The 26857-nt window shown below is 42.8% G+C and overlaps 1 protein-coding gene across 1 annotated transcript in view; it reads left to right on the top strand.

The window, feature by feature from the left end:
- Positions 1 to 26857, top strand: part of ATP8A2 (ATPase phospholipid transporting 8A2) — a 705555-nt gene that overhangs the window by 670395 nt on the left and 8303 nt on the right. The window contains exons 32-33 of the mRNA XM_049867411.1: positions 87 to 143; positions 1551 to 1658. Of these exons, the coding sequence (XP_049723368.1) occupies positions 87 to 143; positions 1551 to 1658 (165 nt within the window). The remainder of the gene's footprint in view (positions 1 to 86; positions 144 to 1550; positions 1659 to 26857) is intronic.

The raw sequence follows: 26857 nt of genomic DNA on the forward strand, positions 1-26857 counted from the left end.
ACTTTCAAAGTATAGCTGCCTGGAGGGAAAGTTAAAATAATTCACAAGAATAACATATTTTTCCAATCTCCTCTTTTTTTTCACAGTATGTTGTTGTAACTGTTTGTCTGAAAGCTGGTTTGGAGACGACAGCTTGGACTAAAGTAAGTTTTCTCAAGAATTATTCCTCTATCCAGTATAGACATTTTTTATACTATGGTTTCTGGTTAAGCGTTAGGAAAGCAATAAACAATATCTTGGCTTTTTTTTTTTTTTTTTTTTGGCTTAGCTTTCTTATTTTAAAATCCACATGTAAAAATTGTGGCTTGATCTTTATCAGGGCAAATTTGCTATCCAAAGTTTCCTGGTAACTTATTTTCTGGGCACTTACTACTGCTCTACACTGTTAACAATCATCTCATTTCCAGTGTATACATGGTCATTATAAAATATATATATATTCACACACACATATACCGCATGCATAACAGAAAACACAGAGACATACCAAGAAAAGGTAAAATTTCCAAGTTTTACCACTGCTGTGTAACCTTCCAGACTTTGCTTTCCATGTGCACGTGTGTGTATTTTTAGCGAAATGATGCATTACAGAACATATAGGTTTGTAATAGTTTTTCACTTAAAAATATATCTTCAACAAAATTATTGTTCATGATTAAGGAGTATTACATTTGATACTGATGTGCCATCATTTATATAATCAGCCTCCTAGTTTAGATATTTTGGTTATTTCCATTATTTGGGGATTGTAACCAGTGCTTCCTGTCTGTCAGGAATGTCATTCTGGCTACTGTTTAACTAGGCTCATCTAATGCCATGCTAAGAGCAGATGGGTGGGAGGCAAATTCAGGCAAGTGTGGAATCAGGGAATCAGTTAAGGAACAAGGACAGTACTGCGGCTGAGAGCTGATGCTGGCTTAGCCTGGGGTGGTAGAGGAATACACAGTGAGAAGTGGTCAGATTCTGGATACATTTTTCTTAAAAAAAAAAAAAAAGCTAACAGAGCTTACTGATGGATTGGAGTGTGGAAGAAAGAAGGACCGTCATATTAAGAGAGTAAAGGAGAAAATAACAACTCAGTAGATGCTTAAAAGGGGAGTTGTTAAGATGTACTATCCATTCCAGATTAAACAAACAACAACAACAAAAAAACTGTCTTTGGAAAATTGAAAGAATAATCAAAGTCTTGAAATGACTTGTCCATTTTTCTTTTCAACCATTCTCTTACTAGATTCATGAGACCTTGTTTCATATAACGCCAAGTTGAGCAAACCTTTCTGATGAATCTAGAAGTGCCTGCTATCACTGTGGGATGTTGGCAAAGCACCTCCATCTTTAGGGTAGTTTGGAGGCACTAGTTACTTGAATTCGTTGTTAAACATTCTAAAACAGGAAAATTAGAAAGATTGGCATCTCCAGTAACTGGTGAGTGGCCAAAATCTTTGCATGAGGAAAGGAGCTTGCACAGAGGAATTCTGCAGAGGTGGGGCTGGGGTAAATCACCCTGTGCAAATAGAGAAGCCGGCTTGAGCGTCCGTTTTCTTCTGCAGTTCAGCCACCTGGCCGTCTGGGGAAGCATGCTGATCTGGCTGCTGTTTTTTGGCATCTACTCCACCATCTGGCCCACCATTCCCATCGCTCCTGATATGAAAGGGCAGGTGAGTGCTACTGATTGTGGAGGGTGTGCGTGCTTTCCGTGTCGACTGACCTTCAGTGAGCATGGTGTTACTTGCTTCCACCAAAATGTATGAAGAAATAAACAAACCACCCCAAAGCACGTGGAAAAGGTTGCCAGGTCCATAGAAATAGCATTTGAAATTTTGAGTAGTGTGAAAAGCATCAACTTGCATCCTATGACTTACCAGCATGCCCACCTTTCATCATAAATCGCGTGGTAATTATACACACTGCTGATGTGCGCCATCCATGGCCTTTGGAAAAGGAGCTGCTTGTGAGTCACACATAATCCAATGACCATGCCAATTATAGTGTTACTGTTGAGTGTATTACTATGCTCATTATTTGATAATTGGTTGCCTGTAAAAAGAAATATGATAACTCTTAACCAGGATATCTCATTATTCATCTCTCATGCTGAATTTCTGAACTTTTGAAAAGTTGCACAGAAGCATTACTTCACTTAATTTGAACTAGAGAGGCTGCAATTTTAAGACGTGCACATTCATTTGAATTTTTTAATACCTCTTAGTCTAGTTTTTTGAGATTGAACTATCAGCAGTTACGAATTAGATTACAGCATCCCACAGGATCAGGTCTGGAGAAGGGCTTGGCAATCCCCTGGTCTAATCTCTTGGTGTACAAAGGAAGATGCTCAGGCTGGGGTCATCTAGCCCCATCCCACAGGCTCCTGTGCTGGATCCGTTCACCCCCAGCCCTGCCCATAGCCCTTGACAAGGGGCTTGCCTGAGGTCCTGGGCTCAGTGGGCCTCTGCTCTGGCCCTCCATGGCTGGGCTGTCCCTCTTTATAGGGTGAGAAGCCCATGGGTTGCAGAGCCAGCACCCTCACTTCTAGTACATTCTCTGGATCTCCAGGATCCTGAATTTCCTTTCCAACCCTCCTGAAACCCACGCCCAGATGTGCATGGCTCCCTTCCCAGACCCAGGTCCAGTATGCACACTCCTTGGCCAGGGGTGGCTGTTTGTGAAGCTGTGGGCTGGGTAGTTGGGATGATTGCAGCGTTATGTTCACACGTTTGCATGAGGGTGCTCACACTGTGGGACGGAGCCAGGGATGAGAAGACTGTGGGTTGGGGGCTTCTAGGAGTAAGTATTTTAGGGACAGGCCTGTGCATACATAGCACAACTGCCTGCTAGCTTTGCCTCACTCCTCTGCCTACCCAAGCCTAGGTGTTTGTCCAGCAGTGGCTTCAAGTGAGATGACCCAGGAGTGGCATTGCTGGCCTTTTGCATGGTGAATTAGGAGCTGATGGATACACTCAGGGAATCTGGTGTGCACCTGAGCGTGGGTGCAGACAGGGTGAGCTTGCCCTCCTGGAGGGGCTTGGCTCTCCTCAAACACATTTTTGCTTCCTGTAATATAATACATAATATGCTTTTCAGCTCTTTTCCAAACCTAAATGGTAGAGAAAATTGTAGGGCGCTGGATGAACCCAGGAGATTGTTCTGGGGCAAAAGGAGCATTTCCAACAAAGATACTTTGTGTGTACAGGCAGTCCCTGGGTTGTGAATGAGATCCATTCCTATGTCTGTTTTTAAGTCGAATTTGTATGTAAATTGAAACAGGTACGTACGGTTCTTATTTAGTGTTAGTCAAATGTTTTAGTGCAGAGTACCATATACCGAAGAAACCCAAACCCATTGCCATCAAGTCAGTCTAGACTCATAGTGACCCTACGTGACAGAGTGGAGTTGCTCCCTACGGAGCTTCCGAGGCTGTAACGTTTACAGAGACTGCCACGTCTTTCTCCCACAGAGAAGCTGGTGGGTTCGAACCGCTGACCTTTCAGTTAGCAACTAAGCACTTAACCACTGCACCACGAGGGCTCCTGTTTTCATTATATGAGTCCATAAGCACACTGGTCTCTGTGGTTCAAAGGCTCAGCTTACATGGTGACATGTAAGCTTACATTTGGGACTTTTCCAGTAGAAATTTAGTGAGCTGTTCCTATCATCCCAAAGCAAAGAAATGATGTGATTAAATCACATTTCACCTTCATATGAAAAAGTCTCACTTTTCTACTTAAATCATGTTATTTTAACCTTTTTGTTGGTTGGTTGGTTGGTGGGTGGGTTGGTTGGTTGGTTGATTTCCACGAGGCAGATGATGTCGTTTTGAAATATAACTGACCGAGAGTGGGAAAAAACACCACCAAAGGCCAAGGTTTTCATTAGGGATTGAACAAGATGACTAATGTGATTTTTATGTGGCCAGATTTCTGAGTGGGTATTGCTGCTGTTGTTGGGTACCTGTTGAGTCGATTCCAACTCACGCTGACCCCATGTGACAGAGTAGAACTGCCCTGTAGGGTTTCCTAGGCTGTAATCTTTAGGGAAGCAGATTACCAGATCTTTCTCATGCAGAGCTATTGGGTGGGTTCGAACCATCCACCTTTTGCTTCGCAGCTGAGCACTTACCCTTTGTACCACCAGAGCTCCTTCACTGTCTAAGTTTAAGGAGCTGTTTATCACTTCTGTTCTTTCTCTTAGTGAGGGAAGGATGTCAGGAAACGTGTCACTTCAGCGTCGCTTAGTTTCCTTTTACCCAAATGTCTTCCACTCTCTATTTTGACTCAGTGATCTGTTCGTGTTTTGAAAAGCAGCAGGGAAGCATTAAAAGCATCTTTTAACACTTTTGAAGAATCATTGGGTGGATCCTTTTCGTGCTCAAAATGAGCCTGAAATTTCAGAATATTTTCTGCTGACCCAAGAGGAATTATATGCTGTCATAAAAAGAGAATGGATAGTGGTGATGGCTGCCACCATGGGGAATGTAATTAATGTCGCTGAGTTGTACACGTAAAAATGGTTAAAATGGCAAATGTTTTGTTATATATATTTTACCATAGTAAAATTTAAAAAGATGGAGAGAGATTGGGAACTGGGCTGAGGTGTTGTCAGTGATAGGAATGATCTCATTTTGGGGACTATTGACAATATGACTTTGTCCACACCATTTTCTTCCTTTGGTTCTAGGTAAATGCTTCTTGTTGTTAAGCGCTTTCAAGTCGAAGGACTCATGGTGGCCCCATGTGATAGAGTAGAACTGCCCCATAGGGTTTCCTAGGCGGTAATCTTTACAGGAACAGGTTGCCCGGTCTTTCTCCCGAGGAGCTGCTGGGTGGATTGGAACCACTAACCTTTCAGTTAGCACTTGAGCAATTAACCATTGTGCCACCAGGGCTCCTTAAGTAAATGCTTAGGAGTGAGGAATGTTCTAGGGAAAAACTCTGCCTTTTTTTTTTTCCAGAAATGTTTCTAGTGATTTTTTTATAAACCCATTTTTTTTTTTTTTTTAATAATCCACTAAACAATGAGTTTTGGGCAAGTGAACCTGATTCTCTGGAGCTCTACAATTAGACGAGTGTCTAATGGCAAACAGCATTTCTCACCAGGGTGCCGGAGATAGACATGGCACACAAACCATTTTATACTGTCTATTTGTAACATCCTAAACTGTTGAAAAGATACATTGTTTCTGCTGGGGTTTCCTAAACTAATTTGATTAAATATCTCTTTGTCTTGTCCGTTACATTCAGAATTTTTCTCACAGAGGAAAATACACGTTTTCCCTTGAGGGCAAAAGAGAGGAAGGGCTATAGAATTAAAGAGTTGTTCTCTACTGTCAAAGAGTCTTTATCTTCCCTAAAACACCTCATCAGATAGTACATGAAACTCACCAAGACAAATGAGCCAGGAAGTCCCAGTGGAAGTTTTTGAAATCAAAGAAGTCATCTGCATACTCCCTCTCCTTAAAATATGCAACATTTGTGGCATTTTAAGGAGCATCCAGTTTTTCTATTTTTCTAGGACCAAGCTAGATTTTAAGCAGGATTAAAAACTCAGGTCGTATCTATCCTGATTAATGCCAAAGTCCTCCGCTAGGGAAAATATATGATGGCTGTTTTCCATAGAGGACCACATGTCCCCTGCCCTCCCCAACAGCATAACCTTAGGTCACAGCTTCTGCACAATGGGTCCTGAAAACTAACACCTAAGGTGGAAAATGACAAGCCACTCTAGCTCAACCTCTGTCCCCGCCCCTGCTGAGGTGGAGCTTTGAATTAGATGAAGAAAGCTTGATTTAAAACTAGATCAGGAGATGTATGAATATTTTCTTCATTTATTTCCCAAGACTTTTTCCTTTAGGAGTGTCTGAAGGAATAGGAAGGAGCCCTTGTGGCACAGTGCTTTAAGTGCTCAGCTGCTAACCAAAAGGTCGGCAGTTCGAACCCACCAGCTATTCCTGGTGGCAGTCTGCTTCCGTAAAAATTACAGCCTTGGAAACCTCATGGGCCAGCTCTTCTCTGTCCTGTAGGGTCACCATGAGTCAGAATTGACCAGACTGCAGTGAGTTATGGAAGGGGATAGCATCTTACTTGACCTTTGTTTAAAAGTCAAGAGACCTGGGTTCATGGCCCAGCAAGCTATGTAACCTTTGGCAAATCATTTGACCTCCATTAATTTCCTTATCAGCAATGTAAGAATAATATCACCTACCCTAATTGCCTCAGAGGATTGGGGTGGAGATAAGATGAGATACCCTGTAGTGGGAAATTCCAGACCATGCACGCTCTTCTTTTTCCAAGAGTGATAAATTATTTTTGAGCTTTTATAAACAGACATGTTGTGATTTAAACCCCCCAAAAGAGCTCGGCTACTAACCAAAAGGTCAGCAGTTTGAATCCACCAGCTGCTCCTTAGAAACCCTCTGGGACAGTTCTGTTCTACCCTATAAGGTCACTATGAGTTGGAATCAACTCAACGGCAACAGGTTTGGCTTGGTTTTATAGGTTCTAGGTGTGGTGTTTCTCTGTAAGGTCCATTGATCACCTGCATCAGAATCATCCAGGTTACCTGTTAAAGGTACAACATCCACCCCCCCATACAAAATGTGCATACACACACATGCACGCACACACACACACACACACACACCCCTGAATCAGAACCTCTGAGTGTGGAGCCTGCATCTGGATTTTAATAAATCCCCAGGTGATTCTCTTTAAAGGTTGAGAACCGCTGCTCTAAAACATCTAAAATATTAGTGCATCGTGACAGTGTTTTAACTAGTGCTAGGTGGCATAGAGGGAGCCCTGGTGGCACAGTGGTTAAGCACTCGGCTGCTAACTACCAACCGCCCCTCTGGAAAAAGATGAGGCAGTCTGCTTTTGTAAAGATTATGGCCTTGGAAACTCTGTGGGGCAGTTCTACTCTGCCCTATAGGGTCGTTATGAGTCAGAAGCAACTGGACAGCGTTGAGTTTTCGACGGCTAGTAGAAGATGGTGCACTGAGAAGGATCACAGCTGCAGTGGTTATATAAGACATGACCAGGACGTGTCTGTGACTGCTGGAAGGCAGCTAGCTTCTAAATAGACAGTTATACCAAAAGACATTACATCGTTCACCATGGAAAAATACTCCTCACCAAGTTTGGTGCTTTGCCTTTAAAGTTCTTTTCATTGCTAGTAAAAGAGGAAAGTAAACATTCACTTCAAAGTCTACAAACTGCTAACTTTGCCTTCACTGCCAAGCTCCAGTCTCCAGCTAGTTTCTGGCATATGACAGCCTTTTTTTAAAAAAAAAAAAAAAAATCTTAAATACAGGAATGGGTTTACTTTTGAGTTTTATATACACATTATATATTAAAAAAAAAAAAAAAAACCTGTTGCCGTCGAGTTGATTCCGACTAAAAGCGACCATATAGGACAGAGTAGAACTGCTCCATAGTGTTTCCAAGACTGTAATCGTGACGGAGGCAGATCACCAGGTGTTTGTTTATCCCCCAGAGCAGCCGGTGAATTTGAACCACCAACCTCTTGGTTAGCAGCCAAGCACTTAACCACTGCGCCACCAGAGCTCCTTACACTGTGTCTAACCACGCAGTGCAAATCCCAACAGACTTAAATAAACAGAGGGAGAGATATTTACTATTTTGCCATTGTTGAATCAAAACGATTAATTACTCATCTTCTCTGAGTAATTGCCTTCCTCTGGACTTTGCACCCCAGTAAGATCACAAGTCCAGGTGTTTTTCACTTGAAGTAAGAGGAGTGAGTTTTGCTTCCAGGTTGTGTGTGCTCTAGGTGGAAAGGCAGAAGTAGGAGTAGTGGTCATGTCAAATGCAATCGTTGTTTAGCTATGGCTCCAGAATATGTCTCTGTAAAACCGGGGCTTAAGGCTGAGAATCGGCTCCACGGTCAGCAGAGGACTTGCCCTCAAGTTAACTTTCGTTGTGTGGAGGGTCCCCCAGCACCCGTTCTTCCTTCAGGCTTTCCTAAGGGTGACACTCCCCCTCCCCCATCTGTATTCAAGCACCGTGCCTTGTGCAAGAGGTCTAATGCCTTAGGGGAGTTGTTTCTGCCCTTGTCTCCAGAGGAGCACTTAATCCCCTACTCCTGCCTTAATGACGGGTTCAGAAGCCCTGAAGGAGACCTTTTATGGGGGTTTTGGATGGTGCAAGTGGTTAAAGCCCTCGGCTGCTAAGGGAAACGTTGGAGGTTCAAGTCCACCCAGAGGTGCCTCAGAAGAAAGGCCTGGCAAGTTCTTAAAACTCAGCCATTGAAAATCCTGTGGAGAAGTTCTGCTTTGACACACATGGGGTCACCGTGAATCAGGGCCAACTACATGGCAACTGGTTTTCTGGTAGGGAATCATGTTTGCTCCAAAAAGAAATCCATCAAAGAGCTGACCTTCTCTTCTGAAGGACGTGGTTGCTACTGTGAAGCCTGGAATTTTTCAGCCACAAGAAGAGAAGCCACCTTCAGAGTCCTGCTGCTGTGAAAAAATGGAAAAGAAAGGCAAAAGCCAACCAAGTCTTTTATGCAATTGTCAAGATACCCAGTGCAGCCAGCCCTGAAGTCCATGCTCACAGGCTCTCCGGCTGTCCCCCATGCACATGCTACATGTTCTCTGTATGTAGGCAGTGCTTAGTAAACAAGTCACCACCCAACTTGGATGCTGGGAATTTTTTTTTTTTATATTCACAAGCATATAGGCAACTAAGGAAATAGGTGATTTACACAAAAACAGTCCTGAGTCTTTAACATTTGCATACATAGTGTACTTGAAGTTGGGTACTTCCAAATTTATTTAAGGAACTGGTAAAGAAATACTTTGTGGTGGAATTATTAGTATTTTAGGTGGTAACATCTCAGAGAGGAGCCCTGGTGGTGCAGTGGTTAAGCATTCGCCTACTAACCAAAACGTCGGTGGTTCAAACCCACTAGTCACTCTGTGGGAGAAGGATGAGGCAGTCTGCTTTGATAAAGATTACAGCCTTGGAAACTCTATGGGGCAGTTCTACTCATCCTACAGGGTCTATGTGAGTTGGAATCAACTGAATGGAAATAGGTTTTATTTTGGTTTTTGGTTTTCTTAATGCCTAACATGAATATCTTACAATGATTGAGATTTTTTTTTCAAGGCAGTATTGACTAGAATGGGGTGTGGTAGTAAGTAGAAGTTGTCTCACTTTTCTACCAAAATAAGTTTTCTAGGCACATCCAAACACTTTGAGTAACTGAGTAGCTGGGGCTGGGGCCCAAGGACCACAGTCTCAGGGGACATCTAGGTCAATTGGCATAACTTAGTTCATAAAGAAAATGTTCTATATCCTACCTGGGTGAGTAGTGTCTGGGGTCTTAAAAGCTTGCAAGCAGCCATCTAAGATACATCTAATTGGTCCCATCCCACCCAGAGCAAAGGATAACGAATAAAACCAAAGATAATAAGGAAAATATTAGCCCAAAGGACTAAAGGATCACATGAACCAGAGACTCCATGAGCCCAAGACCAGAAAAACTAGATGGTGCCCGGCTACCATCAGTGACCACCCTGACAGGGATCACAACAGGGTCCTGGACGGAGTGAGAGAAAAATGTAGAACAGAATTCAAATTCACGTAAAAAGATCAGACTTACTAGTCTGACAGAGATTGGAGGAGCCCCCAAAACTATGGCCTGCAGATGCTTTGCTAACCCAGAACTGAAACCATTGCTGAAGCCCACTTTTCAGGCAAAGATTGAACAGGCCTATATAACAAAAAATAACACACTTGAGGAATGTGCTTCTTGTTCAATCAAATATGAGACCAAATGGACAGCTCCTATCCAAAAGCAGGACGAGAAGGCAGAAAGGGACAGGAACTGGACGAATGCAACGGGGAGCCAGGGGTGAAAAGGTGAATGTGCTGTCTTGGGGATTACAACCAATGTCACAAAATAATGTGTGTAAATTTTTTGAATGAGAAATTAACCTGAGCTTTATAAACGTTTACCTAAAACATAATAAAAATTAAAAACTGCATAGATTATAGAATAAAAGCCATGGTTCTCTCCCCTGATACAACTCTGTAATTTCTTTATTATTCTGTTCCGAACAGACTTCTGCTCTGAAAACTTGCTTGGTCAATCTCAGCTACACTTACTCTAAATTCTTGTATGAGCCATGCAGACTCAATGCTGCTTATTTATCTTGTTGCTTTATAAGCATGGAATAGTCAGAGATGAGGTAAATGTCTTGCCTCCTCAGTTATCTTGAAATGCTTAAAAATAGCTCATTTCTGCTAAACAAGTAAATTTTTTTTAGCAAACTCATAACCCATGATTTGGTAGTGCGATAGTTTCTCCTGTTTTCAGACCTTAAAGTTGGCAAGGATGGTTGTCCAGCTGCAGGCAAAGGGAAAAAATAGTTCAAAATTAATTCAAAGGTGTTCATGTAGCCATTCCAAGAGGAGTTTCGAAGACCTTAGAAACTGCTTATCCTTGATTTACGGCATCCACGTCTCAAGACTGTGAGCCAACTGGTAGTTTATAGGAAATTCTTCAGATGGAGGAACACATTAAATGACGCCATGAAGAAGCAATCACACAAAGTATGGAACATTCAAGTAGAAAGCTGGTCTGTCTCTTCATTGTATCAAAGGCATGAAAAGAAAAGGAGCAGAGAACACATGCAAGACGTGGATTCTGATTCACACAAGCAGGTCAAAGACATCCTTGACATAATGAAGGACATTTGAATATGGACCAAGCTTTAGATAATACCAAGGAGTTATTAATTTTGGTGCGTATTTTTATGATAATGACATTATAGTTAAATAAGAGAATGCTTGTATTTTTAGAGATACATAACTGAAATATAAGAGGTGAGATGGTATGAGGTCTCAGATTTCCCTTAAAGTATTTCAGTTGGAGGAAGGGAGAAAGAGAGGGAGTAAGGGAGAAAAAGGAGGGAAGGAGGGCATACATAAAAGAACAAATTGAGCAAGTATGGCAAAAGTCGATAATCATCAGAACAAGGTGATGGATAAATGGGAATCCATTATATTATTTCCTCTACTTCCATATACATTGTAAAATTTTTTCCTAACACAGTTTTTAAAAAGAGGCATGATTGAAAAGTTCTTAAACCCAAACCCACCCAGTTCCATCGAGTTGATTCCCACTCATAGTGACCCTATAGGACAGAGTAGAACTGCCCCGTAGAGTTTCCAAGGAGCGCCTGGTAGATTTGAACTGCCGACCCTTTGGTTAGCAGCCATAGCACTTAACCACTACACCACCAGGGTTTCCTGAAAAGTTCTTAGGGAGCCTAAATTAGCACTTATACTAGTTGATAAAAAGTCTTAAAGTATGGCTTTGGGCCCTGGTCGTCTCTAGTTTTCTTCAAATAATGCTACTCAGTAGCCTGGTTCTCTGGCGAGCGTGAGAAGTGGTCAGTATCTCAAGGAAGGAAGCCCTGTCAAGTAGAGATTTGTCTCTTTGGTTTGAAATGACCTCATGGCATCTTCTTTGTGCAGTTTTCTTGAGTTTTCAAGCTGACGAAATAAATCATTTGTTGAAGTCAGGTTTACATTTTGGCTTTTAAACGTGTCGATTTTGTGAAATACTAAGACTTACAAGAAGGAACATGCTGTGTTCCCAGAGGACGTTATTATGCAAATAGATAGTATGAGCATTTCCAGGAGGGCGCTGATGTCCTGGTTTCTCTTCTCGGAAGTTTGTAACTCGCATCATCCACAGGGTGCCCCCATTAGTGTGCACTCTCCATCTAGGGCTGTCCTCACTAGTCCTTGTGTGAGGCAGGGCCATGGGGATCTAAGCCCAGTTAAAACTGTAATAAAAAATTCTTCATCAATAATGAAAACAAAAACCAGAACCATTCACCCTCCAGATGGCCAGGGCTATCTCGGAGCATTCTTACAGGCTTGGTAAATATTTGAGCTCTAAAAGCAGAAAATTCAGGCACCGAACAGCAGTTCTGTCAGAAAATGGCTTTCGTGGTTGCTATATGTAATGCCGAGGAGCCCTGGTGGCACAACAGTTAAACACACAGCTGCTAACCACAAAGGTTGGCAGTTCGAACCCACACAGCAGCTCTGAGGGAGAAAAGCCTTGGCAATCCACTCCTATAAAGATTAAACCGAAAAAAAACCCCAAACCCATTGTTGTCATCAATTCCGACTCATAGTGACCCTGTAGGAGAAAGTAGAAGTGCCCCATAGGGTTTCCAAAGAGTGGCCTAGAAAACCCTATAGGACAGCTCTACCCATGTGGTCACTATGAGTGACCATTGACTCAAGGCACTCAACAGCAACAACATATGTAATGCCAAGTCATTTTATTTTTCCTGGTTACCAAATAAGGAAAAAAGTATGGGTTAAAATTTAGAAGCTTCTTAAAGTCATTTCAATTATATCTACAGCAGAAAAGATACCAGCACACCCTTTATCCTGATCGCTTCTCTGGAACACCTACAGGAGCAACAGAATCAGTCTGGATTAGGGTGACCTGAGTCCGTCGCCTTTCCTATTCAGTGTGAACCCTTATGTGGAAGTAGGATTTGAACTGAAAGAACCTGATACCTAAAACATGTATGAAGTTAAGCCTACTGTTTACAATATCTAGCCTTCATTGTGTTATTCCTGAGCCTCGGTTTCATCAGAAAATGAGTATAAAGTAGATAATCTCTCTTTTGACTTAATCCCTGGTGGTGCAGTGGTTAAAGTTCACAGCTGCTAACCAAAAGGTCAGGGGTTCAAACCCAGTGGTTGCTCCTCAGAAGGATGTGGCAGTCTGCTTCTGTAAAGATTTACAGCCTTGAAACTCTATGGGGCAGTTCTACACTGTCCTGTAGGGTCACTATGAGTCAGAGTCAACTCAATGGCAGTGGGTGTGGGGGTTGGTTTTCACTTAATATGGAATTTTTTTTTAAAAAAAAGCCACGTGAAGAACAATTGTTGCTATTAGATTCCATCAAGTCTGCTCCGATTCATGGTAACTGCATGTACAACAGAAAGAAATGTTGCCCGGTCCTGCGCCATCCACACAATCATTGGTATGCTAGAGTCCATTGTTTTGGCTACTGTCTAGTTTGAGTGCCTTCCAAGCTAGGGGGCTCATCTTCCAGCACTATACTGGATAATATTCTGTTGTGATCCATAGGGTTTTCATTAGCTAATTTTTAGAAGTAGATCCCCAGGCCTTCCTTCCTAGTCTGTCTTAGTCTGAAAGCTCCGCAGAAACCTGTCCACCATAGGTGTTCCTGCAGGTATTTGAAATCCCATGGCATACCTTCCAGCATCACAGCAACACACAAGCCACCACAGCACAACAAACTGACAGACAGGTGGTGGTGAGTAGGCTTTATTGACTCCTCTGAAGCCAGTGAGCGCAATACCTGGGATTTCCCCTCAAGTCCCTTAGGCACCTGAGTGTCAACCCCCACATTTTAGTGTCACCATGGAAAGCACTTAGGATGATGCTTGTTACAAACCAGGTGTCTCATAAATGTTAGTCAATCCCCTCCCCAATTTTGCTTTTATTAAAATTTATCCGAACTAACTTGCCTTGCAATGTAATCAAATTTTTGTAATATAAATATAGTTAGGAGGCGTAAACATCTTTGTTTTGAACAGCAGTTATGAGAAAACAACTGTCCATGGATTCTCATTTTCTCTGCAGAAAAGCAGGTTTCAAGCAAGTCTTTTTTTTTTTTTTAAGTACATTATGGAAAATCCAAAGAGCCCTGGTGGCACAGTGGTTAAGCACTCAGCTGCTAACTGAAGGATTGGCAGTTTGAACCCACCAGCCGCTCCCCAGGAGAAAGATGTGGCAGTCTGCTTCTATAAAGATTACAGCCTCGGAAACCCTTTAGGGCAGTTCTACTCTGTCCTACAGGGTGGCTGTGAGTAAGAACTGACTGGACAGCAGCGGGTTTGGTTTCTGTTTTTTTACGGAAAGCGCCTCCCCCCCCCCTTTTTTTTTAATCCTTGCCCTCCCACCCCCACCGTGCGCAAACACACACACACTTTCTCCATTTTGGCTGTTTGTTTTATTTTGGCCTCTCCTTTCAAGGATGCCCTGTGTTAATTAGAGGACAGGCAGCTTTGATTGTGAGTTGTTTTTCTGTGCAGTTAAAGGTTTTGTTGTGGTATCGGCATTTGTCATTCATCCTGACGTTAATTTTTTAAATATCTGTCAGCAAATTAAAGTACACATTACATGCTGATTTTGTTTGTTTGTAATATTCAGCCTCAGTGGTTACCGAGTACTTTTGATGTGGTTTTGAACTTTTCCTTTCCTGCAACATATGAGAATGCATATGTGGTGCGCGCTAGTTAAAACGCTGCCTGGGGGTTCACTTCCCCAACGTGTGCAGGACCGTAGTCCTCCAGCTCAGAGGCATCAGTGTTCTTTAGGTCGGTTCTGTTTAGAAGGTAGAGAGGTGTTGAGAGAGGCCAGCAAATAAAGGATTTGTGCAAGAAAAGATGACAGGGTAGGTTAGACTAGAGAAGGAAGAAAATAGAAACATAACATCCTACTAAGCATATATCACGGAAACCCCAATGGCGTAGTGGTTTAGAGCTATGGCTACTAACTAAACTGTCAGCCGTTCGAATCCACCAGGTGCTCCTTAGAAACCCTATGCAGCAGTTCTACACTGTTCTATAAGTTTGCTATGAGTCGGAATTGACTCGGTGCCAATGGAGTTAAGCATATATAATGGAGCCCCTGGGTGGTACAGTTGGTTAAGTGCTGGACTACTAACCTAAAGGTTGGTGGTTCAAACCCACCTAGAAGTTCCTTGGAAGTAAGGCCTGGCAATCTGTTTCCTAAAGATCACAGCCTTGAAAACCTATAGGGTGTGGTTCTACACTGCACAGTTGGGGTTGCCATGAGCTGGAATCACCTCCACAGCAACTGTCAATAAGAACAACAAGCATATACCGAGATTTTTCTGTTCTGATTAAATTGTGATGCAAAGCTGTTTTTGACAGTTTCCAAGAGGACTGAAGCCTGAAGGCAAGGTGGGATTTTAGTCACCGTTGTCATCACTGGCTACATAAAATACTGAAATGCCCACTGAGGAAATCGTATGCTCTTTGTACCTGGATTAACCAGCTGTCATCTGTGTTTGGTGTCCTTCGCCTAAAGACAGGAGAAGAGAATTCTAAGTTTCCTGTGTGTGTGCCCGTATTGCACTTCAGTTCACAGTATTGTTTTTTAAAAAATGATTGTGACCTGATTTTGATAAAGGATGAAAACTGAAAGAAAGGCAATCTTAAATGTGTCGATAGTTATAAGACGTGCTCTGAAGGCACCCCCCACACACATACACACTTTGTTCAGCAACTGCAAACACATTCCTTGGGTTCAGTGGCGTCTGCCACCTTTTGCCTGCCCTACATCTTCCCCTCCTTCAGGACATGCATTCAGGTGGTGCTAGCTCTGCCTCTCCCTCCAGCTCTGGGTCTGGACACTTGACCCAGGACTGGTCAAGCATGATCTTCCATCTCATTGACCAAGATTGTAGATTCAGGAATGGGCATGGTAACCCAAACCAGGTAAATCAGAGACAAGTCAAAGGTTTTATGGAAACTAGTGGAGGTGGGAAAGCTCTCTTGCTGCTGGGTGGCTATTTTTGGACAATGTCAGCCTGGAGCTAGCAGGGGCCACCACACAGAGAGTACCCGAATATGGATGGCTTGAGCATGTTGTCCTCCATTGGAGAAAGTTTAAGTGAGAGATGAGGCTGTGAAGTAGTCCCTGGAGCCAACTACACCTGAAGCTAGGTCCATCTCTAATTTTTAGATATACATAAACCAGCAAATTCCCATTTTTTCATAGGACAGTTCAAGTTGGGTTTCCGTTACTTCTGAAAAGATTACTATTTAATGAAGAAATTAATAATTCAAGTTACAGACCCAAAATGTAAAACTGTCTGGGTCAAGTTAAGATGGAAAGAATTATCCTATGCCTGCCTGGAAAATTGGCAGGCTTGGGCATGAGGTAGATAAACAACTTTTCCTACTGGGAGTCTTCCAAGTTGGAGTACAGGGGACTTTGGTAGAAAAATGTCAGTAACTCGAGGTATATTACCTCCTTTTTATAGCCTTCATTATATGCATACCCATGCCCTTCAAAACAAACAAACAAAAAAGACAGCTTTGGGTAGAAGCTAATCATTTGAAACAGAAATGGAAGGAAAATAGGAGCTTCCCTAAGAGAGGCCAACAATTCAAATGGTGTAGAGTCACAGTCCAGAACAGCACTGTCCAATAGAAATAGAACATGAGACACATGTATAATTTTTAAATTTTCTAGTGGCCACATTAGAAAAAGAAAAAAGAAACAGGTTAAATTAGCTTTATTAGTATATTTTATTTAGCTCAATATATATCCAAAATAGAATCATTTCAATGTGTAACCAGAATGAAAAGGAATTATTAATGAGATATTTTATTTTCTTTTTTTGTACTAAATATTTGAAATCCGTTGTGTGTGTCATACTTGCAGCACATCTTAAGGTGGACTGGACGTATTTCAAGTGCTCAGTGACCAGCCACACCTGGCCAGTGGCTGCTTAATGGACAGCACAGCTCTAGACCGAATACCCATTGGCCTCAAATCGATTCCAACTCATAGCAGCCCTCTAGGACAGATTAGAACTGCCCCCATAGGGTTTCCAAGGCCATAAATCTTTACAGAAGCAGACTGCTACATCTTTCTCCCTCAAAGCAGCTGGTGGGCTCAAACTGCTTATCTTTTGGTTAGCAGGCGAGTGCTTAACCACTGTGCCACCAGGTCTCCTTCCATAAAGATTACAGCCTAGAAAATCCTATGGAGCACAGTACTACTCTGTCACATGGGGTCACTATGAGTCAAAATTGACTCCACTGCTTGATGCATCTGTCACGGGTTGAATTGTGTTCCCCCAAAATATCTGTCAATTTAGCTGGGCCATAATTCTCAGGATTGTGTGATTGTCCACCATGTCGTGTGATTTTCCTATATGTTGTAAATCCTATCACTGTAATAAGATGGATTAGTGGCAATTATATTGATGAGGTCTTCAAGATTAGTTAGTGTTTTAAGCCAATCTCTTTTGAGATATAAAAGAGAGAAGCCAGCAGAGAGACATGGGGACCTCATACCACCAAGAATGCAGCGCTAGGAGCAAAGTGCATCCTTTGGACCTAAGGTTCCTGTGCTGAGATTCTCCCATACCAAGGGAAGACTGATGACAAGGACCTTCCTCCAGAGATGACCAAGAGAGAAAGCCTTATGCTGGAGCCGGCGCCCTGAATTCAGACTTCTAACCTACTGGACTGCGAGAGAATAAAACTTCTCTTTGTTAAAGCCATCCATTTGTGCTATTTCTGTTACAGCGGCACTAGATGACTAAGACAGCACCTAACCCACTGCGGTCTAGTCAATTGTGACTCATAGGGGCCCTATGGGCAGAGTAGGACTGCCCCCGTAGGGTTTCCAAGGCTGTAAATCTTTATGGAAGCAGACTGCCACATGTCTCTCCCACAGAGTGGCTGGTGGATTGGAAACGCCGACCTTTGGGTTAGGAGCTCAGCACTTTCAACACTACGCCAGAGATCTGGAAAGGCATATTCACTATCTGAAGCTACATTTTGTGCAAACAAGATAGGTGGTAGGAAACCCAGCCTCAGAGAAGATGAGACCTGGGAGGAGCAGAGTCCTCCAGGTGCCCCAAGCTCTTAGGAGATGAACTATCTGACTTATATTCCAGTCGTTTGCAATGGAAAGGTTCTTGGCTTTCTAAGACTTTCCCTAAAAAATAAAACTAAGGAGCAACTGAGAAATCTATGGGTTTGCTAATTAATTGCTTTAAATGGAGTCAGAGCTTATTGACCATTCAGCTCTAAAGAGAATATTTGGGTTGAACGCTTTCTAAGGGAACCCCTGCCCCCTCCATTTTGCCCAGCAACTGCAAGGATGTCTCTCGGGTGAGTGGCCTCCCCCGTTTTTTGCCTGCCCTACGTCCTAGATGTATGTTTTACATTATGCACGTAAGAAGATAACCATTAAGAAGAAACTCCCCATACACAAAGTCCCCCCAAAAACCCAAAGATTTTGGAATTTCTGGGTGGCACAAATGGTTAGCGTGCTCAGCTACTAACTGAAAGTTTGGTGGTTCATACCCACCCGGAAGCACCTCAGAAGAAAGGCATGGTGCCCTACCTCAGAAAAACCAGACTCTGAAAACCCACATTTCTACCCTGATACACATGCGGTCACCATGAGTCAGAGAAGAGTCAACAGCAACCGGTTTCTGGTTTTTAATTCCCGGCGGTTCTAGGCTAATCATTATACGGTGGTTTTATTACGAGAGGTCAGGCCAATAAAGACAGTTGATCACAGATGCCAGTAACTCTTGGACAGCATTTTCATTATTATATTAAAGGGATCCAACCACAAAAACCAAACCCAGTGCCGTCGAGTCGATTCCGACTCATAGCGACCCTATAGGACAGAGCAGAACTGCCCCATGGAGTTTCCAAGGAGCGCCTGGTGGATTTGAACTGCCAACTCTTTGGTTAGCAGCTGTAGCACTTAACCACTACACCACCAGGGTTTCCATTAAAGGGATCAGTATTTGTGAATTGATAAACAGAACCACACAGTTGGGGAGGAAGTTTTGGTTAATAATCAGACTTAGGTCGAATTAAGTTAGCAGCCAGCCTCTGATCAATCTGGGATGACTTCATGGGAGAAATGAAACTTGTTGGGGGTATTGTTACTGGTGGAGGAGCCCTGGTAGCACAGTGGTTAAGCACTTGGCTACTAACCATGTGGCAGCCTTGAAAACCACGTGGGGAAATTCTCCTCTTTCCTGTAGGGTTGCTATGAGTCATGGCTAAGGTTTGGTTTTTTAGTTTTAGATCAGGTGGCAGGGGCGTTCCAAGCTTACAGGCTGCTTTAAAAGAGAATTCGGGGCATGAATGGGTCAGGCACCAAGAGCCAAGTTAAGGTAGAGGATCTTAGTGGAAAGTGAAGTGATATAACAAGAGAAGAAAAAAAACTACTGTTTGAGAAGTCTGTCCCCAGCACAGCAGCTTTAATTAAAAGAAAAGCAGGAAGCAAAGTGATTATGTGTTATGTGAATCAAAAGAAGTGGAGAGGGAGAAAGACAGAGGAAAACGTGATTGATATAGTGAGGACAGAGGGCCTTAATTTGATGGAGAAGGCCAGGTGCAGTTATGAAACCTGAAAGGGGAGGATTTAAATTTTCACTGAAGGCAATTACAGGGCAGTTGAGAAACTTTCCTAGGTATAGTATCAAGAAAGAATAAGATCGACCGTGAAAAAAAGGCCTGTCACATAGTAAGTCAGAATTGTGCCTTTTTATGATTAATGTGGGAAAAGTAATTCTTGAAAACTAAAGGAAATAGCGGTAATATGAGTGTTCTCTCATGTTCTTTTTGACTGATAAGTCATTTAATATGATTCCTAATGAACTAAACAAAACATTTTCTGTGCTGTTAAGAAAAAACCTTACGATTATTCAAACTCTGTAGGGCATTGTCTTAGTTATGTAGTGCTGCTGAAAAAAAGCTGCTAGAACAGAAATATTACAAGTTGGTGGCTTTAATGAACAGAAATTTATTTTCTCACAGTTTAGGAGGCTAAAAGTCTGAATTTAGGGCACCAGCTCTAAGGGAAGGTCCTCACTGTCTGCTCTGAGAGAAAATCCTTGTCTCCGCTTTTCTAGAGTTCCTTGACAATCTTGTATCATCCGCTCCATTTGTGCTCCCTTCTCTGTGCCTCTTCTCTTTTTATATCTCCCAGGTGATTGATTGGCTTAAAACACACCTTATACTGTTGAGCTCTCATTAGCATAACAAAGAAAACCCTATTCCCAAGTGGGATTACATTTTCAACTAATGGTGTCATCACCCTTCCCAGTCATGCTTACTTAAAACCTTTACAGGCCCTCCTCCCTCTTTCTCCCTCCTCACCAGTATCCTCAGATCCACCCAACAACATTGATTTCTTCAGCTGTGTTGTTTTTATGTGCGTTACAGCATGGCTAGCATTTATGTCACCATCTTATAGCAGAAGTATTTATGTGATTTGCTCTAAGAGGGTGCAAACAGTCCGTACATCCATTTGGTCTTTAGGACATGTTGGAATGGCAAGACAGACAGAGCATTTGGCATTGAGAACAAGAATTTAAGTAAACTCAGAGTCAAAACTTCGGATTTTTTCTTCTGTTGTGGTTTATTTCCAGGAAAAGATATCTTAAAACATGAGCTCTTATTCCCTCCCAGTGCCTATTTTTTGAGAAAGTCTCTGCTGAGCAAGGCCCATCCTGCCCAGGATAATACTTCCCGTGGTGATACTGCTTCTGAGGGAGAGCAGGCTGCTCACTGGCCTTGCCCTTGATCTTGGGGGTTTGGGGCTATAACCTAAACAGGCTAAACTTCCTTAACTGTGCCAGTCAGGCCCTTGATCTCAATCCACAAAAATGGGCTTTGACTTAATGAACAGAAAAGGAAGGAGTAGAAGGTTGTGATGCAGGAGCCCACAGAATGTGTGGAAAGCTTTAGAACAAGGTGGAGAGAGCTGGTGGAAACCACGGAGGCTGCCACAGGACCATCTGGTTAGGATATATCCTCTGGCATTGCTGCCCTTGGAGACTTGTCTCTGCCAGTGATGAACTCTGGACTCCAGCACTGTGAATAGTCTCTCAGTTACTCGAGACCCAAAGTGTGGGCGGGAACATCTGACGGACAAACCCCAGCCATTTCCCTACCTCAGTGGTTCTTCTAGCAAGTTTATGTGAATTGACCTAAATGTGTTTTAGAAGAATCCTGGCAATGCCTCAATTCTCCTGCAAAAAAAAAAAAAAAAGGAGAAATAAGATCTTTTCCACTTGGCTTTCCCTGGAGAAGCCAGGATCTTGCCTTGAACAGCTTCTCTCAATGAGAAGACAAGCTTGCCTAACTCCACAGAGACTTGAGGCAAGTTCAAGACATACAGTGAAAAACATACTCATTCGTGAGCATAGACAAAGCAAGAGTTTTCAATATGAGAAAACTGAAGTAAATAGGACTTAGAGCTTGGAGAATCAGATTTAAGCTTAAAGAGGTAGATGGTAGAGAGGAGATGGCATTATGGTAGAAAGCCATGGGGGCAGGGGCCTGTCCATGGGATGGCCTGTTCTAGGCAGAGACTCTGATGGGATCAGATAATCCTAAAATCAGAAATTAACTGCATATGGGTATCCGTAATTTGTCAGTGTCTAAAGCAATTTGAGTAACAAATTTCCTTATACTTGTGCTTGAAGAAATTTCAGTAGCTAATCCATAGAGGGTAGCCTCTTGGCAAGCCATTGCCTTGTGTGAAGTAGCCAAACATTCCTTCGCATTAAAAAGTGTTATTTCTTTGTTCCCTCAGGATGTTGTCAAGCCAGAACCAACTGAAGAAAGAGAAGGGGGAGGGGGGCGGAAATGTGGTCAGCATTATTTCATTGTATTAATTAAAACACTGTGGTAGTTTCAACTTGAGCGAATTGGATACTAAAACCAAATGAAATCACTCCCTAATCCGTAATCCTTACACTGAGACCTTAAATGGTAGTGGAAGGCTTGGGGTGAACTTTGTTAACTGTTGGGATATTTCTAGAAGACATTTAGGACAATTCATGTAAATCCGCTGGAAGAACCTTTACAGTAAGGGAATGGCATTGATAGACCACCGTCTTTCCTATCTCAGGAGCTAATGTTTATTATTATAAGGTATGCACCCCAAATGTAAAATGCAATCTCGTCTATCCCTCTATGCTCCAAAAGCTACACAGCATAAATTAATCTTTTCAACAGAAGCAGTCAACTTTTCTAGTAAAGGAATTTGCAGTCCTCATGGTTTGGGTATAAAAAGGTTTTACCTTTTACCAGTTTCTCGATGAAATGTGTTTCATGATAAATTCAATCTTTCCTCTAAAAATAAATGCCCCCAACCTACTTTTTATGCAAAATTCAACTTAAAAGCCTTAAAGCAGCCAAAGATTGAGTTTGTGCAGACCTGAGCAAACAATTTTTGGGTCCAAGGTTAAAGCTATTTATTGCTGAAGATACAGTATGTACTCATACCCAGGAAGAATGAAATCTAACACATTGACACTGGTTTTCAGATATATTAATGTACTTTTGTTTTAAGATTTTTTCCTCTTCGCCCTTTTGAATCCCTTTCCACACTTGGTAAAATTTGGAAGGATTTTTGCCAGAGATTACTAGTAAAAGTATATTGTTTTTGCTGTGTAATGACAAGTCGATTCCGACACATAGTGACCCTATAGGATGGAGTAGAACTGCCCCATAGGGTTTCCTAGCCTGTAGTCTTTACAGGAGCAAACTCCCACATCTTTCTCCTGTGGAACGGCTGGTGGGTTCGAACCACCTACCTTTTGCTAAGCAGCCGAATGCTTAACCACTGCGCCACTACAGCTCCTCAGCAAAGGTAAACAATGTGTTAACATACAGGAGATCGTTGATTTCATTGCCCGGACTTCAGAGAAATTTCCTTGCACTCTGACTTTAGCAGAGCATGCGGGAAATTCCTCACTGGTCTGCCCAGTGCAGTAAACAGACCTCCTGTATCTAACCGCATCCACGCCGAAGTTTCTCATGAGGGATGCTTTTGCTTTTTGTATGAGTTAGGGGTCCTAGCATTCATATTCCACACTGTTTCAGCTCCTTGGCCCTGGAATGTGTGTTGGACTGGGTTTAGGGAGTAATAGGACTTGTGGTCTGATGTATTCCTTACCCTTTACTCATGTGGAAAAGGTAGACAGATACCCTATGGGTACTTATTTTTATGTTTTTTATAAACATTAAATGACATCAGATTGGTCAGAAAAATCAACAATTACCATTTACTTTTTGGTTATTCACTAAGGGCATTGCTTATTATATTTGGAGTCCTTGGGTGGTGCAAACGGGTTCATGCGCTTGTCTGCTAGCTAAAAGGATGGAAGTTGAAGTCCACCCAGAGGCACCTAGGAAGAAAGGCCTGGTGACCTACTTCCAAAGAATCAGCCACTGAAAGCCATATGGACCATAGCTCTGCTTTAACATTTGTGGGGTCACCATGAGTCAGAGTGAACGCCACAGCAAATGCTTTTTTTGTTTTGTTTTGTTTGTTTGGGTTTATTATATTCAGTGCAGGTGAATACTTCAGTAACCCTGGCTACTGAAAGTGTGGCAGCACCCACATCCCCAGACGGCTTGCTAGAAAGGCTGGATCTCGGGCCCCAGCCTGGAGCCTCTGGACTAGAATCTGCGTTCTAGCTGGTCCTCAGGTGCTCTGGAGGCACACTGAAGTGGGGAAGACCTGAGTTACCTCCATGCCTGAGTCCACTCCGATAAGGGCTCTACAAGAGGAAGCGAGAGCCAACGCAGACCGGCCAGTGGGGTGAAGAGAGCCCGAGCTGGGAGGATGTCGCCTGAGTTACATTACGCTCATTAATTCAATTTGAGGCAGGAATGTGTATAAATAAACCCTGGCAGCTGCAGCGGCTCTGCTTCCTGCAGGCGCAGGCGGGAATGCAGGGGCCAGAGAAGAAAACCTGCCTGGGACCAGACACATAGCTCTGCCACCCGAGGTAATGAGCCGGAAGATGAGGTTAGGATTATCGTATTAAGGAGGTCTTCAATGTGGAGAGAAGTACCAAACAGCTGGAATTGGAGAGGCCACTTCAGCATCAATTAAATTGGAATTATTTAAAAAGATTTAAGCTCTCCTGACTGCGTCCCCCTCTTTTTAAATTTTTTTAGGTTTTTTTAATCTATACAGATTGGATTTCCAGGGGTTAAAATGAGCACAACAGAGCCATTGTCCTGGACAGCTTGTCCATACCCACTTTCCCCAATACAAAATCAAGTCTCTGAAAAGCAATGATGAGCAAATTGAGTTCTTATGGGTTAAGAGAAGCCCTGGTGGCACGGTGGTTAAGAGCTCAGCTATTAACCAAAAGTTAGGCAGTTCAAATCCACCAGCCACTCCTTGGAAATCCTATGGGGCAGCTCTATAGGATTGCTATATGGGTTAAAAACAACTTCTTTGTACCGTAGACCTATAAAGTGCTTAAAGGTTTAATCCTTGGCACTTTATGTTCATTACAATGTTATGGGGGGGGGGGCTAAGTAACACTGGTTGATAATTTAAACCCCGAGTGGTGTGCTGGGCGAAGATGCTTGGCTGACGGTAAAAGATGGTACTTATTTGTGTTACCATATTTAGAAGTTCATTGACTATTATTCAGTAGTCTAAAGAGAAGACTATTTCCCAGCACAAAATTAGCCTTCAAGTCCCTTATCCCTCCTCACTGATTTATGGCTATGTATTTTTTTTTTTTTATGAGAAGAGTCATATTCTTTCTTAAATTTTATCTGGAAATGTTTTCTTTAATGCCTCAGCCAAGGATGATGATGTTGATGATGGCTATGGTGATGGTGGTGGTAGTGATGATAGTGATTATGGTAATAATGGTGGTAGTGGTGGTAATGATAGTGATGATAGTGGTGATCATGATGGAGATGATGGGTGTGATGGTGGTGATGATGGTGGTGGTGGTTAAGATGATAATGATGATGGTGGTAGTGGTGATTATGGTGGTGATGATGATAATGATGATGAGGATAATGGTGGTGAGGGTGGTGGTGATGGTGGCGATCATGATAATGATTATGGTGATGGTGGTGGTGATGATGGTGGTGGTGCTAGTGAAGATGATGGTGGTGGTGGTTAAGATGATAATGATGATGGTGGTCATGGTGATTGTGATGGAGATGATGGTGGTGATGATAATGATGATGGTGGTCGTGGTGATTGTGATGGAGATGATGGTGGTGATGATGATGATAATGGTGGTGATGCTGAGTGCTAGACACTTTATTGTTTTATATATTTAATTCTTACTACCGTTCCTATCGTATAGGCAAGAAACTGAGACCTAGAGAAGTTATCAAACCTGCCCACAGTCACAGTTGCGAAGCTGAGATTTGACCTCAGGCTGCCTCTAGGGCAGTCATTCACCCTTCAATGCATAACATCTCCTCCTTTTCGGACCTATCCCTTGCCCGTCCTCTGCAAGGCATGGCATACCTTCTCTGTGCTCTTAGAGCCCTCTTTGAACAATTTTCTTACCAAAACAAAAAAACTGTTTTTTATTATTATTACAGACTAATGCTGTATGTATAGGTCTCTCCACCCAGTGGGTTGTTAGGCATTTTAGAGAAGGGCCTGACACAGAACGAGCCCTCTGCAGACTGTAGTGCATTCTCCTGCATGCTGGCAGACTAGTATCTTCACTCCTGTCCCTTGCTCTGGTCAAGCATGAGGTCTTGCAAGGTAAGATGACTTTACCAACACTGAGCTGAATTCCAGGGAAGAGTGGAGAATGCTTGTCTTGTAGCCTTTTCCCAATTTCTTTAAACCACTAGAGAGAAGTCCTCCCCTAAAGGCCACTGGGGGTAACACTGGAGAAAACATCACCAGCATATGGTCTGTTGCGCATGCATGGAACTCCCATCAGCGTTGATGGGGCTTGCACATTTAGGTCCAGAAGACATGCAGAAAAACTTGCAAGTCCTGAGTCCTTGATTGACAGCCTGGGTGAACACACTGCTTTTAGCTCAGGAGGGAGGATTTAAAACCTGGCTGAGAATGACAGAAAACAGAGCAAGGAGTTTTCACTTCTGGTAAGTTCATCCATTTTCTGCACACACCTTTCCCTATAGAGAAAGAGAGTTCAGGGGGCCAAAAAATGAGAAATGGAGCTCTTGAGGCTCATTCACCGAGCCCACCCTCAGTATCCCTAACTTGCAACAACATTTGGGAGACTGTTTAGTAGAAGAACAGTAGGGCACTTCCACTCCTGCCTTCTGTGAATATCCCCCTTTGAGTCAGCAGCCTTTGTCTGGAGTTAGCAAACCAGGACACATTGAGGTTAAGTTGGTCTTGACTTCCTTTTCCAACACAGCAGTTCAACAAGTTCATGCCAACCCTTAGGGATTTAAGGTGGCAGTTGTGCAGCGTTGGAGGAAGCAAAGCTTTTAGGATTTCATTCTCCTCTGTCAGTCACCATCCACATGCCAATTCCAGAATGTTCCAGGACTGACTTATGTGTGGATTACCCAGTTCACAGGCTCCTGTTCCCACTCGCTTTTCTTGCCATCTCTTCCAGCTTCTTCTGCTCATTAGTAGGCTATCAGAAAGCAGGTGATACAGGGAAGCAAAAAGATATCTAAAGAAACCAGGGTCTGAATAGATAAGTGGTAAACTTGGTGAAGGGTAAGACAGGAGACAATACTGGGAAAGCCAGCACAACTTGTCTAAAGCATGGTCACGGAAGCTCCATAGGCACATCCAAACTCCCTGAGGGACCGAATTACTAGGCTGAGGGCTGTGGGAACCACGGTCTCGGGGAACATCTGGCTCAATTGGCATAATATAGTTTATAAAGAAAATATTCTACATTCTACCATGGTGAGTAGCACCTGGGATCTTAAAAGCCTGTAAGCAGACATCTAAGATACTCCACTGATCTCACCCCATTGGGAACAAAGGACCAATGGACCACAACTACCACAGCCTCCACCAGATGAGTCCAGCACAACTAGATGGTGCCCAGCTACCACCACTGACTGCCCTGACAGGGATCACAATAGAGGGTCCTGGACAGAGCTGGACAAAAATATAGAACAAAATTCTAACTCACAAAAAAGACCAGACTTACTGCCCTGACAGAGACTGAAGAAACCCTGAGAATATGGCCCCTCGGAAACCCTTTTAGCTCAGTAATGAAATCACTCCTGAGGTTCACCCTTCAGCCAAA

This window comes from Elephas maximus, chromosome 23, assembly GCF_024166365.1.
Source record: "Elephas maximus indicus isolate mEleMax1 chromosome 23, mEleMax1 primary haplotype, whole genome shotgun sequence".
Lineage (NCBI taxonomy): Eukaryota > Metazoa > Chordata > Mammalia > Proboscidea > Elephantidae > Elephas > Elephas maximus.